Source organism: Vanacampus margaritifer, chromosome 13 (assembly GCF_051991255.1).
Source record: "Vanacampus margaritifer isolate UIUO_Vmar chromosome 13, RoL_Vmar_1.0, whole genome shotgun sequence".
NCBI lineage: Eukaryota > Metazoa > Chordata > Actinopteri > Syngnathiformes > Syngnathidae > Vanacampus > Vanacampus margaritifer.
The window spans coordinates 6849739-6865308 of NC_135444.1; the positions used below are offsets into that span (position 1 = coordinate 6849739).

The window sequence follows — 15570 nt, forward strand, 5'->3', positions numbered from 1 at the left end:
GATGTCTGATCTGCCTGCAGGGTCTCACGTGTTGTCAACTCCAGAACCACTTCAACACACACTTCTGCTTCCCACTGGAGCACCACTAGGAGCCTCCATCACACGTGAAATAAAAGAGCCTGATGGCAAGCGCTCATCCAGGGGGAGGAGGAATTGAGGTAATAGCCTAAAATTAAACATTCATTTAGGACTTAGGACAATTGCACACGACTACTACTACTACTACTACTACTCTTACTACTACTACTACTAATAATAATAACAATAATAATAACAATAATAATAATAATAATAATAATAATAATAATAATAATAATAATAATAATAATAATAATATCTAGCATTTTATTTCAATAGAGCTTTTGAAATACTCAAAGCTTATAATGAATTAAAACCTACACATTGAAGTTAAAGTTAGAACTGATGTGCTTAATTAGGCACGACGACAATGGTTACAGTATAAAAACATCGTTTTAAAAAGTTTTGATCGCATTTTATTTTAATCAAATGAGACAAAGGAGGTACAATTGTCCTTTTCAATAATTTGTATTGATTAATATTAAAAGCTAAACTTGAGTGCAAGTGAAAGTGGATTAGCTAGAGGCGTTCCCATGCCGACCTAAGCAGGATGTTTGACCACTGAAGCTGAAGAGAGCAGTCAATGAGATTTTGGTCTATTTTAACAGGTTTTAAGGTGATTCATGATCGTAAACGTGTTCTGCAGCGCATCCATCATGTCAGCGTCAAAGGGTGTAGGTTTTTCAGCGCCAAGTTGATCGAAGTCAGCGCTGGATTACACAGGTGAAGTAGCAGCTACAGCTAGCGTAGCGATATTTTGACCACTATTTTTTGATAGTGTGCTTTAACCCTGAGGCTGTGAATACTAAAAGCAGCAATTTTTATTGTGCACTGACACTGAGGTCACTTTGTCAGCATAAATTCATATCGTCATTATGCTCTACAGATGTGCTCCCTCTTCAGCCACCTGATTTTTTTGTCATGTGAATGAACAATACTTTATTGTATTGTAAAATATTGCTCCATGTATCCTAATTTTGTTTATAATACGTGCTGAAATCGCATTTTTTCTCTCTCTGTGGCATCCAGTCCCAACCAAGAACCAAGTGACTGTCCACTCCCAAACCATCCCAGATGAAGTGCTGGTCAGCCTGACTTTGAAGACGCAGGGACCGAGTGCACACCATCGACAATGCAAGGTATCTTTGAGTACCATTTGTTTAAAAAATGTTAAGTTCCTAAATTAAAAAAAACAGAAGAACAACATATATATTATTGTTTATTATAGGGGTTCGAATTGAGACGGCCAGATGCTGTATGGCATCACCCACTTAGGTGAAATAAATATAAATACTTCCTGGAACAGCCAACATCACTGACTTGTGCTGACATGTCAGTTCAGGCAACAGTACAGCTAAATTTACGTTCTCATAAGATTGTTTAGTTGTGGTACAGTAACAGTAACATTACATCTCTTGGTGTCCATGCAGGGACATATTCTTGTGTGATGCCATGTTAAACCAGACTAAGACCACGCCCCTTCCTCCACTGACAGACAGAAGTGACATCAGTGGCATTCAGGTCTTCTGCCTTATTTGCTCATTTTTGACATCTTGGCAAAATAAATGTAGTTTAAAACCAACAACCAATTACTTTGCTTCACACTATTTGTCATTTTATAGCTTCAGAAAAGAAAAACAGTAAAGACATGCATATGTCTTGCTTTTAAACATAGTGGCGATGGTATATAAAAAAACAAATAATAATAGTAACCACAAATTGTGTTAAATAGTCACAGAGTGTGTATCTTCTAGAAGCTGAGTGATTCTGAAAACCTGATATCAGAAAAATATCGCATCGTGAAAAACAAAAGCTTACAGGGCCTGGAGTTCTATGAAGAGGGAGCTTACCTAAATACTCACACTCAATTTTAATGTGTGTCATTTACACAATTCTGTTGTTTATCAGTATTACAGTATTGCACATATTGTATTGCTTAGTGACTGTCTTTTTGTTGTACATTGTGTTTAGCCTATGTCCTAAATGTATATTTTAACTTCTTTACTTTGTCTAGGCTACTAAAGTGAATCCAACTTCCGGCAACATATACCTTGTGCGTTTTAACATACTTGGACAGTAACAATGATTCTGATTTGGTAAGTGTTTCAGATGGAAGGTCTGCTGGAGATGGTGCAGACTGAGCAGAAAATCTAGAACACTGTTTTCCATGAACTGATACGTCAAGTCAGCGTGGGATGTGCTGAGAGAGGACAGTTACTTGCCAAAGTCGGGTTAGCACAGCAAAAGGAGTCAGAGCAACTCCATCTTCATACTAAATCATGCCTATGACAAGCCTAAGCACTGTGTTGAAAGCAGAGTCAAAGCAATGATCATTCTTAAACGGGAAGTCAACCTTAAACATTTCTTGTCAATAATCTGTTATATGTAACCTCACTGGTCTTAACATGATATTCCGATTAATATTACATTTGTGTAATATGAGTTATGCAGCAAAATCCAGCCATTTTTATCCATCTCAGGGGGCGGCCATTTTGCCACTTGATGTCGACTTAAGATGACATCACATTTACTCAGGGCTCAGGCAATGACCAATCCTAGCTCACCTGTTTTCTGAAACGGAGCTGTCATTGGTTGTTACCTGAGACCTGCGCAACTGTGATGTCATTTTTACTCGACAGCAAGTGTCAAAATGGCCGCCTTCTGATATTGATAAAAACTGCTAAATTTAGCTGCTTAACTCATATTACACTCGTGCAATATTAACCAGAATACTGTATTTAGACTAGTGAAGTCACATATAACATTATTGTCAAGAAATGTTTAAGGTTGACTTCCCCTTTAACAATTTTAATGGAGAAACATGTTTATTTTACAGAAATTATTGTCAGAAACACTGCTTGTGTTTGTAGACAGCGCTACCAGTCCCTGCTTGAACGCATCCCAAGGCAGTTGAAGGCTCTGCACACGGAGACGATGGCCCAACGAGCTTTGAATCGCCGGTTGACTGAGGAAATTCACCGCATCAAGATGTCCATCCAGCAGCTTAGCATGTAGGTTGAGGCTTGATAGATCATGTTGAAATTGCTGTTCTTCAGTGCCTGAAATAAGCCATTTTCGTTTACGAGGATATCATAAATGCCCAAAACAATAGCACAATCACAATAAATGAATGAGAGTGTGTGTTCGCTTATTTCTCTTTATTTCCAGGGATTTGCATTGTCTTCCCACAGGGAATTCTCCATAATGAGAGACCACGATGATCATGTTTTGCAGAAGGCGGGACGTGCTCATCAGCAACTATCTGAGGCTCTTGATCGCACCCACACAGACTCTGAGTCAGTGCTCATTTTGTGCAGCTTATATCTTACTAACAGAATTTCCCTTTGTAAAAGTTGTACTAAAATTAATATGTACGCCGTACATTGAAATCCATGAATATCAGCGTGCTTCAAGGTTACCATGAGCTGTATGAGCTACAGAGGGGTCGCCTTCAGGCTCAGCTCGTCCACATGACTGAAGAAAGAGACCTCTGGAGCCAGTTCACACTCTTACTAGCCCTCAAGGTGCGTAAACTGCAATATTAATGATAGTATCATAAGTGAGGGGTTTGTGTTTTCCTTTGATTGATACTGTTGTACGTAAATTATGGAATGTACTAGGGGATGGGCGAGTACCGATTCCAGGCCTTATTTTAAGGTATCAGTACATGCGACGGAATATGTTAATATTTGTATTGTGCATTATAAATTCTTTATATCGTTGCTGTCCTGTCAAAAACACTTACGTCCATTTTTTTCTCGTTTTTTGGCATTCAGTTTCGTCCCATAAATGTAAAAATGACAAAAAATGGAGATAGATGTTTTTCACAGGGCATCAACAATATATAAATTATATATAATTATTGTATGTTTATGTTTTCGCTGAGTAACATACAAATCTTTTTTACTAATAGGTGATCAGTGTGAAGCTGCAACTAGCCAGTCGACTGCATGTCAGTGAACAGTGCTGGTTTAAGACAGCAGATCACTACTGCATATTTATCACTTCCAAGGTTAATTTGATGCTTTATTCAGATATTTGCTATTGCCGTTGGCAAAATAAACACACACATCGACAGTTATCATCCTGCTGCAGGGCACAAAGGATTTGGGCATCATTGTGAAGCTTACAGATTCATGGAAAGAACAGCTGACTGGTCTGCTATCTCATCTGAGGAAGACTGAGAGTTGTCTGTGTAAGGACATCAGTGGCGTCACGCAAGGGATTGCCAAGTGGTTCACATTCTGCACCGAACTCAAGAAGTAAAGTTGAGAGAATTGTATTCCAAAATGATCTGCATTAATAGAAATAAATATTTAGATGGATTTTGGGTGTGAAACATTAAATCAGTGGTGTTGTTCAGATTGTATTTGACAACAATGTTTTCTATTTCAAAGGAGTACAGAACCGCGATATGAGAAAAGTTCACTGGAAGAGATCTATGCTGATAGGAAGCAGTGGTCAGATGTAAGACATAGTAGTGAATAAATATGGATACAGGATATAATATGGAAATGAGGCTATAAAATATGTGCAGTATAATGTAAAACATTTAAGTATTCATTTTGTTGATTGTGACTTTTTTTGTGTGTGCAGATGTTGAACATACTGTACAGTGTGAGGTGCTGTCTTGTCAGCAGATATTGTCTGGTCTTGCCGATGTCCAGGAAAAGTGGCTGAATTTAAACCTTCAGCTGTTCAGAAGACACTCAAAACCTGATGGTGTACTCCCTCAATGCCATCAGGCCCTAAGAAAGCTGAATAAGCTCCTATCTGAGCACCACAAACAGTTGGACATGCAAATGAATGGTGAGGTCCAGTTGAATTTTTTTCCCTTAATTGATAAGAATAAGTGTAAGATTTTATGTCAGTGTAGAGTGCACATTATGCCCAGCAATAGTAGCCAACATTAAATCTAGTCTTAAAAAAGACTGACCTGGCGTAACGACAATTTTTCAGGAATCCACAGGCAGACCATGTTACTGCTAGAGATGTTGGAGTCCTGGGTCACCAATCTCTTCTCAGCTGCCAGCAGGCCAAGAAAGTTTTCTAAATCGGCGAGAGCTGGAAAAGGAAACATGCATTTTGCTAACTTTGGCTGAAGACATCTTGAAAAATGGCTCAAATGATCAGACAGGGCAAGAACAAAAACAATGGCAAACTTTTGTAAGCACGGAATGTTCTTTTGAGTAATGATGAATTTTTATTTAATAGCGATTTTACTTCATTTTATGTTAAACGAGTCTATGCATGTGCTGTAAAAAAAAAAAAAAAAAACTGCAACTGTGTATTTGTATTTAAATGTGTATTTGTTGCTTTGAAATAACTTATATGTAGTTTGACCACCACTGTTCCTCTACAGCACAGAAACAGAAAATGTGTTAGAGAAGGTGAGCAAGTTCATGAGAACCTTGTCCAACTTCACTGAGTGTGAGAGCCAGAAATACACAGATGAGGTAAGCAGCAGTAAACCACAACAATAATAAGTACATAACTGGTTAAAACAAATTAAGAATGTAAAGTTGATTTACATTTTCCACGTCCAACTATTGCAATTTCCTTCCAGAATTATGATGGTGTTCCTGCTTTTAATTTTCCTTGCTTTTCTGCTCTCTGGACTAAGAGTGTCCTCCTCTGTGGGGTTGTCCCACTGAGACAGACTCGATGGACTCATTCACCAACAGCAATGTTCCTCAGTCTCCAGTAGAGGATGCTGAGTCTTTAGTATCAGTATTATCCAACAAGGGTGTCCATTTTGTTTTTTTTCTGTTAGCTGGTTAATGAAGATGAGTCAGCTAAGCCTGAAGAGGACAATGTTGAGGCAAAAGATGAGAAGGTCAGTTATATGGTGATGTGGGCAGCTCAAAAGAAAAGACAAACTCACTTTCTTTGTTACCTACATTCAATACCATTATTAGAATATTCAGATGGAATTTTAATTAATTGTAAACAAGTTTTCCAACTTGTTTACAATTTTTCATAAAATAAATAGTTTAAAAATCAAATAGCTAAGATACATGTTTACAATGCAATGCAATTGTATCAACATCCAATGCAATCAATATACAGTACTGGATCCTTATTTGTTAAAAAAAAAATATTTATTTTTTTTACAACGAAATGACTTTCTTTAAATTGTCCCCCCTTTATAGGTTGTCAATTTTTGTGCTAGATACACATTTATTTATGTATTTATTTGGTAAATATTTAATAATTTCTCAAATTTTAAGTGTGTTGCGGTCTTAATTTCTCTGTACCGTGCTGAAGCTTTTTTGCTACCTTCCCACAGGGGGAGCTAAAGACTCATGAAAAAACAAGCGTGATGATGATTGGCTATGATGGAAATATAGTGCCGAGAAAGTTGGGAGAGAGAAGAGTCTGTCGGAATGGGGTGAGACAATCACTTTATTCAACAACATAGAGCTTCTTGAATAAAATAGAAGTCCATCCATCCATCTGGCCTTTTTCTATACGACTGCTCCTGTTCAGAGTGTCAGGGAGCTGGAGGCCATCCCAACTGACTTTGGGCGAAAAGGGAACTACACCATGGGCTGTTTGCCAGTCACAGGGCACACAATGAGACATTTACTCTCACCTTCATTCTGTCCCCGTCAATGACGATACAAAAAATACAATTTTAAAAGTCATAAAACATTTATTTTTATCGTACATCAAAACAATCCACCTGTCACCTTTATATTAATAATGTTTTCTTAATGGTATTTGCAGTAAAAATAAACGTTGCACCGCCAAAGACAGTCATTATTATTATATTACTATTGCTTATACTCATTGTGTCTTATATTTTATCGCAATTCAGCACACACTGTTTATCATATCCACAGGTATCAAAAGATGCGTCTTGGCCCAACTAGTTTCAGAATTATTTTTTTCAGAATTCCGTTACCAGAAAACCACATAAAAAAAAAATGATTGAAGTGAATGGGGAGCTTTGTCATAATCAACAAATGTACCTTTTTTCCAAGAGACACTGCTTGCACATAAAGTATCTGAAAGATGTGATTTTCTGCTCATTTTGTTCATACTCTTCCCATCTTTTCCTCAGTGTCAAACTATTTTTTTTCTGAAGATGTACACGTGCTCTACAATGTGAGTTTAAATAAAGTATGTTTTAACAATGTGTATTGCGTTGGCTCAGATTGAGAGAAGAAAAAATCGTTCTGAAAATTATTTCTAAAAATCAGTTAAACTAGTCACCATAGCCACAATATTTCCTCTATTGGCATCATATTTGGATATTTCATTGTCACAAGTATCTTTTTTTTTTCAGAAGAAGAACCAATTCAAACCATTCCCATTGAAAACTTTTCATCTAACCCCTAGCGCATATTTATTATTTATCACTTGATTCCGTTCAAAACATTCCAACTTCAAACTGTTCAGCATATGCAGATTTTGACCATGCAAGAGTCAGCAGTCCCAGTCAAAATTTCAGCAGGAATTTTCCAGCGTTAAAGAATATGTTTATACTTTGGACCACTCTCTCAATTTTATTATAGTTTCCTTTGTGATTTACCTCCTTTAGCCAGTACACGCAGTCATTTTTATTGTGTTTAGATGAACTGAAAACAGTTGTTTGTGTGGGTCTCTCATCTGTCCTTGTCAGACCGACGACTTGGTTGTGTTTCCATCAACAGATTAAGCCCAGAAAGCTTTTAATGATTTGACCACAGTTGAACTAGTGCAGCAAGAACTACAGTTAAGTTACTTTTCTTTTTGCATAACCAATGTTTTGTAAATAACTTTTAAGGTCATGATGTTTGTGAACTGTTTCTTGCAAGTTTCCCAACGCCTTCACTACGACACAATTTGTACTTAACACATATTCAACTTCATGTTGTGTATGATAGTGATTTCAGAGGTGCTGATCCAGACAACTGAGCAGCGAGCTTTGAAGGCTGAGGAGGCCCTCCAAGCAGCACTGGAGAAGATTAAAGACCTGGAAAGACAACTACATGATCCTTCAGGTCGAGCGCCCAAAAGTTGTAAATGTATTTAAGCATCTTTTTGCGTCAGTTTCTAAATGACAAGGAGACGCAAGAACTAGGTGAGGGTTGCTGATTTTTTTTTTTGCAGAAGGAAAGCAAACGCCATCGCCGTTGCCTGAAATTGCTTCTCCAAAGAAAGTCGGCATGGAAGCCTAGCCAGGATAGAAGAGGAGGAGAAGAAGTAAGCTTAGGCTGACTTAGCTCTGGCGGAAGTGGAAAAACCAAGCCAGGATGGAGGAGACATGGTGACGACCAAGACGTAATCCTGGCAGCTCTCTCCTTCTGCAGATTTTATCTGGAGAAAAAGGAACAAAGATTTATTTCGCCCATCAGCACAAAAGTTCTCACCGTCCGGCAGAGATAAAAGTCATGCGATTTGGCTGAAGAGCATGCGATTGAAGTGTTTGTAACATTATTTTTTTGTATTTTGTAAGAACCATACATAGTGTGAGTACTGTGGTTGAGCTACAATGTACCAAAAATGTGCATGAACTGAGGAAATGCTAATAATAATGATCACAGAATATCACAGCGAACCATAAATGTGAAAATGGTTCCGAGATTATTGCTGGACATTGTTTTGAGGCAATGCCGTAACAGCATTCCATTATTATCGCTCAGCATTCAAGTACAATATCCAATATACTGTAGTGTACAACACTGAATTAGTAGTATAAGAAGAACGTAAAACCCAAATAAAAGTGAACCCGATTCTATAGTCTAAGTAGACAATATCTTCATCTTAAAATGCTCTACATCGTATGAGGTTATACTCTGGTTTGCTGTTGTGGGTCTTCACCCCGGCTGCCAGACTGTAACTCCACTGGAAAGCTGAGCTCGTCTCTGACAGAAAATCAAACCCAAGCACAACACAGCATGGTCAGCAGAACCCTCAAAGTGCATTGCAAATCTCTGCATGCATCTGCTGACAGATCAAATGGGATCAAGGTCTATTTTGAGGATAGCATTGAATTTGTAGTGGCTGATTAAGGTGATTAATCCAGGTGTGCCTGACCACATCAACCACGACGACAATGGCTGGACACACCTGGATTAATCAATTGGTCCACTCATTGAAAGACAGGAAACAAAGAAGTGGTATTAAGTAGTCGAGCTGTGTAAAGAGCCCAGTCAGCTTGCAGAGCAAGGTTAGCTACATGTTGCTGAAAAATTCCCATTCAGTAATTCCCCCCGCCAATCTTTTGGTTAATAGCAAAGTAAACAAACAGTTAATGAGGAACATTTGACACAGCATCTGGCAACCCTAGCCTGCTTGCATGTTAAGTAGCCGGTTACAATACTCCAAATAGTTCTGCCCTCTCTCAAAAAAGTGCCCTTTTGAAAGTAAGTTTTTTTTTCCCAACAGTTTACTAAGGTCAATGTTGACAAGATATTTTAGAAAAATAAATAATAATCGATATGCGCCCCCTCCTCACGTACACCCGACCTGTCTCTCTCTTTCTTTGATACGTGAACGCAGCACAGCAGTGTAGCAACTGGAAGCTACGATTGAGGTCCTGCTCCGCCACAGGTAACTCTGTTGTTAACATATGAATCCAGTGAAATTGTATTTATTGTTTCCCCTCTATGCCCTACCTGTAATTATTTTTTTTGTGAAGAAGCCTGTCTCATACAGTACAAACAACTGAGCATAAATTAGCCGACTGGCTGCCTGATTAGCTAGTTTAATGCTATACTCCAAATCAGTAATACTGTAGTGTGATGACCATCACGTACAACTAATGACGGTGAAAGGAAGCTCTCTGTGTTCCTTGCATTGAAAAGCAATGGACTTTTGATCGTTGTAATTTGATTTCTGATGATAATTTTGACTTTTAAATGTGATGAAATATCGTTTGAACTACTATAACAATCTGCCTGGTCTGTATGCTTGTTTTCACCAAGGAGAGGAAGCATTTGCATTGAGTTGTATTGTGGAAATATCAGAGAAGTTCGGAATTGTCAATTGCCTGTGAAAAATACCCCTTTTCCTTCTTGTAATGACAACAGTCAGTCTTACTCATTCTTATACATTGGTCTGTTTGGTTACTAATTGTAGCATAATTCCTAGAAAGGAGAGGCTGAAAAGGGAAAGAGAAAAACTAGGGGGGAAAAAAAATTACAGCCAAGGGAAGCATCTCTCTGCTCTCTTGGATGAAAGCAAAGTCACATAGAGATGAAAGGTCAGAGTCAAGGCCAGAGAGGGTCATTCATGTTAACTGTTTAGCACTTTTGAAAGTTCTCGTTTTAATATTGATTTGCTCCTTTAATTTTATTGAAAAAGCTGTTCACATTTTATTTTTAAGTGGTTTGTACTAAATCAGCAGACATCAAGCTATTATTTACTTTTTAAATACCCTCACACAACTAGACATTTTTGCAAGAAAGTATAGTGTTTGTACTGTAGGTTGGCTGGCACGACTGACATTCAGCGAAGTGGTACAGCACATATTTCATCCCGGTGCACAGTACGTGTGGGTTCATGAAAAATAGGCTATTAAACATTGTGTCATTTAAATCTGTTTATTTTATTTTATATTTCTTCTAACCCGTTGTGATGCGGCTGTCCTCAGCCATAATGAAGTTCGCCCCAATGTAATATGTTTCAGCATCAACTGCTGTCTGGTAGCGTTAGAGACGGTCGTATTGTTAGCCATTCTTAGTTCGGGCCGCAATGTAATTACCACGTAACACGTGAAAAAGGCATTTTGTACTCCAGCAACATTACCGTATATACACTGTGAACAATACTATTTATACTGCTAACTTCGTGTGACAAAAACAACTATTCAGAAGAAACAATAAGCAGATTATTACTGGAGCTTCTACTTACTGTTTACACCCTGGGAAGCCATCTTTGAATGCAAATTCAGGGTAGGTGTGGGAGCTCCGACTTTCCAAGTAGGAATTCCGACTTCGGTGGGCGTTCTAGTTACAACATCCGACTAGGAACTCGAATTTCCGACTTACGACCACAAATGGAACGCGGCATTATCTCACATCACCAACTTGGCGGAAAAGCAATCACATGAGTAGGAGCTATTCATTGGCCAAAATGAGGCCTCTTGAGTAGGGCCTGACCGATATGCATTTTTTTTAGGCTGATGCCGATACCGATTTTTGGCAGAAAAAAAATACAGATTAATCTGCCGATTATTTAAAAAAATATATATATAATGCATAAAATCACCCCCCAATTCCTTTTCAATGGGTGTCACTTACACACAAACCTTCACTATTAAGATTCTCTGCTTTGAATGACAAGTCCATTGTATGACCTTATCAAAACATTTCTTGACGTATACAAGGTGTTTGTACATTGTATAGATTTGTGTTGTCAATAATAAAACCATTCTTACTTGTTTACAACTGCTTTAAAGCATTAACCTTTTATTTTATATATTTCTATCTTGTGTTATTTTCACAAGGGTCTTACTGGGCGAACCTGGAACTCATTTCGTGCCATGTCATGTGGAAATGTGTGTTAAGAAAAAAAAAAAATCTTTAGATGTTTGCATCCTTAAGTTTTGAAAAAGGAAAGTCTATGAACCCTTGAAATATCAACTGTAAATATAACTTGAAAGGACAATGACAAAATAAAACTAAAAAATAAGAAATTGAAGTAAGAATAGAAAAAGTTTTGAAAAAGGAAAGTCTATGAACCCTTGAACTATCAACTGTAAATATAACTTGAAAGGACAATGACAAAATAAAACTAAAAAATAAGAAATTGAAGTAAGAATAGAAAAAACTAAAATAGTAACTGAAAAAACAACAGAACAGTAAGAACAAATGCTGTCTGTTCCTGTGCGTTTTGGCCTCTTGGGGGCAGTGTGGTGCCGTGCAGCCATGGCGTACACACTCAAAAGTGATTACAGAAGAAAGTTGCTATTGAATTATATTAAAATAACTAGTTTTTTACACATTGGGAAGAATATGTGCTTTTGCGTAGTCTTATCTCACCTGTGGGTAAGTGTTCCCACAGCATTTGTGTGTATATTCGTTAATTGAAGAAAAAACACTCCGTCAATGCTAGTCGATGCTAATTTCTTGTTAGCATTTGAATGGGATCCTCCCACCGCTTTTAGCATTAGCGCCAGGCTAGCGATGTTTTAAAAACAAAGCATGTTTTGTATTTAAGTATACAGTGGATGTAATTCTTAACGTTGTGTATCTAGTTGTACAGTTAACTCCAACTGAAGTGTCATTTAACAGCTTAAAGGGCACTTAGGTACGGAAGCGTAGAACTGCCAATGTGAAGTAAACATTTTTGGCTGGCGAGTGTGTTTGAACGTACTCGCAAATATGTTTGAACGTACTCGCAAATATGTTCGAAGGCTACATGCTACAAAGTTAGCATACCTTCCCATAATGCCTGACAAGTATGTTTAAACATAGTTGCAAATACGTTCAAACATAGTTGCAAATACGTTCGAACATATTCGCAAATATGTTCAAACATACTCACAAACGTTGTTCGAACGTACTTGTAGGCTACATGCTACAAAGTTAGCATACCTTCCCATAATGACACGGGGTATTATTTGCGCATGCGCGAGTGAAAACAAAACCCGTTTTTTTTTTAGGTATTTAGGCCACATTAACAATTCGTTTGAAAATTAAGTAGAAAAAAAGCATTGTTTATTAGTAACATTTATGATTTATTATGTCTGCAGTGCATAATCTAGGGTTGTCATTTTTTGCCCCATAATGCAGTGGGCTATTTGCGCACACGCAACTGTACTTCATGGAGGTAAAGTGGACAGGTAAGTCGTTTGTTCGTAATTTTTATGGCCTTATTATGTCTGAATTACATGATTTCCTTTCGGCCAACTTGTTGAAATGTATGCCAATCGCAGTAGTTATTGTCGTGGCCGGCAACAAGCCACCTAGCAAAGCGAGACGGGATAGAAACATGACTTACATTAAAATAGCCAATTCTCAGCAACGTACACATCACGCTAAAATAATCTATTGACAGGCAACCTATTGTAATCACGGGGAAATAGCCCTTCACGCCAGGCCAAAGGCGATTGACCAATCATGGAAAAATAACACTAGTAGGAATGCTGCCGGTCTAACGCTGCCACCCATTTACCTCGATTGGAAAGTCTTTTTTGCGTATTTTGTTCCAAGCCCGGCCTGTTCCAAAAAGTGATGGAGCATTGTGATTTCCTAGCTATGTTGTATAAGCAATGTTTTGAAAATGTAAACAGTAGTATAGATTTATAGAAATAAAGTGCTGCCTATTACTGTTTATCTCTTTCCCTAATATTATGATAAATCATTAACATGATCACTTATCAGTGTCTTACAATAATATATTATAAATAAAATAATGAAGGTCAGCAGGAGGAATGTAGAAGAATTAAGAAAATACCCTTGAACTTTGCCAAAGCCTTTTTTTTTTTTCAGAAAAATTCATTGAGATGGAATGTGTTTGCAGAGGGACCACTCACTTCTTCACTCACTGTCTAGTTTGCTGCAGAGAAAAAAATATATGTACAAAACACTATTGTCTCGCAGTATTGGTTGGTATCGGTGGATACCAGAACCCCAAGTATCAATTTTAGAAAAGCTGTATCGATGCATCCCTAGTTCTGAGTCCCACTGACAGTACATCTGCATAACACCACCTATTCTTCATAATAAGGCCTTTAAATAAGACACAATGTAGCCAGTTCTGTATATTATATTTTGCATTTCTATATTATTTGTATATACAGTTGCGTATATTGTATTAGTCTTTCAACCGTAGTGGAGTAAAAGTAATACATTCTTAAGAAAAATAGCACTCAATTTTAGTACACACCCTCATAAACCCCATTTAACAAAATTGACTTTGTTACTGACCATCTCTGTTTTAAATAACTTTGTAGCTGTTCATTTTACCAACATGTTTGTTAGTGTGTCTCTCAGAGTGAACTTCAGCCAAAAATGTTTACTCCACATTGGCAGCTCTACGCTTCTGTACTTACAACACAATAACATACGCTAAACACTTGCTAGTTGCTAATGCTATGTAAGCAAAATGTTGCATTCAGGGTACTTTCACAGCGTCGGAAACTTCAATTTTCTTCGATAACGTTTTAAAGGGAAAATAATCTGCCATTTGGCCCAGTTGGCCGATGTTTGAAGGCCAATAATCGGTTGATTTAATCGGTTGGGCCCTACGAGTGTCTAAGGCAGAGTGCACTAGGAGCATAGATGGCACACCTTGGTGTTGCTGTTTTGGACATCCTGTTCATGTTTTTTGTTTTGCTCTTGTCACCAGACAACATGAACCCAGACGCCATTTTAGCAAAGTTGAAGAAGGATGTCCGCTCTTTGCTCATTTCCTCTAAAGTGGATTTGGACCCTGAGCTACTAAAACGGGACTACAGAACAATGGTGGGCCATCCTCTGCCTCTGAAACTCCTGGGCTTCCGAAATATCATGGATATGGTAAAGGAGATGCCTGATGTGGTGTCAGTTGATGTCAGAGCGGATGGTAAAACATTCTTGAAGGGTAAGTAAGAAAATTTACTCTTTATTCCTTATTTATACACTACATTTAATTATGCAATACTTTCCTCTCTGTCATCACAGCTGTTAGCCATGAGTCCACACGAAACATCGAAGTGCTGGTAGCGAAACAGCGTACGTCCATTACAGACAGAAAAAGAAAAAATCAGCAGTCCTCTTCCTTCAGCTCTCACCGGTCAATCCCATGGATTCTTCCCAGACGAGGTGTTGCTCCTCTGGCCCTTCCTCCCCAGTTGAGGGCACAGCTGCGCTTCCTCCTCTCACAGGTATGACCACAACAGACTCAAATTTACCGGTATGTGTGTGTGTATATATATTTCTTAAACTTTCCCTGCATCATGCCCCAAATAATATGTCCAACCATTGAAATGAAATGCTTATCTATGTTCTAGGGTCCTGTGAGGTTGTCAGAACTAGAGAGCAGCTTTCTGCGATGCTTTGGCCGCACTCTGCGTGTTCATGATTTGGGATTCTACTCTATTGGAGAGATGTTGCAATCTGCTGAAGACCTTGTTTTGATCCAACAGAGCAGGTTTGGTTCCATACTGACTCTAAGAGAGCAAATGCTGCCCAGAACAATTACTACTCAACAGAACCTTGGTGCAAATAAGACTACAATCAAAACAATTGTGCACACCCCAGCGAAAGGTATAAAAGTGTATCTTTGGAGAGATTGCTTAAAAAAATATATATATATACTGTATATTTTCTTTTGCAATTGTTTCTAATCTGAAATTGTATATAAAATGATTTGCGTAAAAAGAGCGCAGATCCTTATTCTACAAAGACATGTTGGTCTAAAAAAAATTGTTTTCCCATCAGACACCACTGGGAGTTCTGTCCGCGAGGAGCCAAAACGTGACAGTTATAATCTGCAAACGATTGAGAAAGACCAAGGACCAGAAGCTCAGCCCTCCCAGAAAAGTCTCCCTTTTCATCAGCGTCTCTTACAGGTCTG

The 15570-nt window shown here is 38.1% G+C and overlaps 2 protein-coding genes across 4 annotated transcripts in view; both read left to right on the forward strand.

The window, feature by feature from the left end:
* The first annotated feature begins 1530 nt into the window (after nt 1–1530).
* axdnd1 (axonemal dynein light chain domain containing 1) lies at nt 1531–8514 on the forward strand. The gene is given in 20 exon segments (XM_077584489.1): nt 1531–1599; nt 1833–1922; nt 2188–2309; nt 2949–3089; nt 3270–3374; nt 3482–3602; nt 3992–4090; nt 4174–4340; nt 4476–4555; nt 4675–4887; nt 5038–5174; nt 5216–5244; nt 5441–5534; nt 5852–5914; nt 6368–6469; nt 6568–6688; nt 7169–7188; nt 7706–7802; nt 7950–8066; nt 8176–8514. Coding segments are annotated over 20 exon segments (2055 nt in total). The 3' UTR covers nt 8244–8514.
* A 601-nt stretch (nt 8515–9115) lies between these two features.
* Nucleotides 9116–15570, forward strand: part of tdrd5 (tudor domain containing 5) — a 34981-nt gene continuing 28526 nt past the window's right edge. Inside the window, exons 1-6 of one of the 3 annotated variants that reach the window (XM_077584731.1) lie at nt 9116–9431; nt 9568–9618; nt 14362–14595; nt 14676–14878; nt 15005–15260; nt 15435–15565. In XM_077584731.1, the coding sequence (XP_077440857.1) occupies nt 14367–14595; nt 14676–14878; nt 15005–15260; nt 15435–15565 (819 nt within the window). In that variant the 5' untranslated portion in view covers nt 9116–9431; nt 9568–9618; nt 14362–14366. Of the gene's footprint in view, nt 9432–9567; nt 9619–12806; nt 12854–14361; nt 14596–14675; nt 14879–15004; nt 15261–15434; nt 15566–15570 lie in introns of those variants that run through there. The other 2 variants (XM_077584732.1, XM_077584730.1) reach the window with 2 other exon arrangements.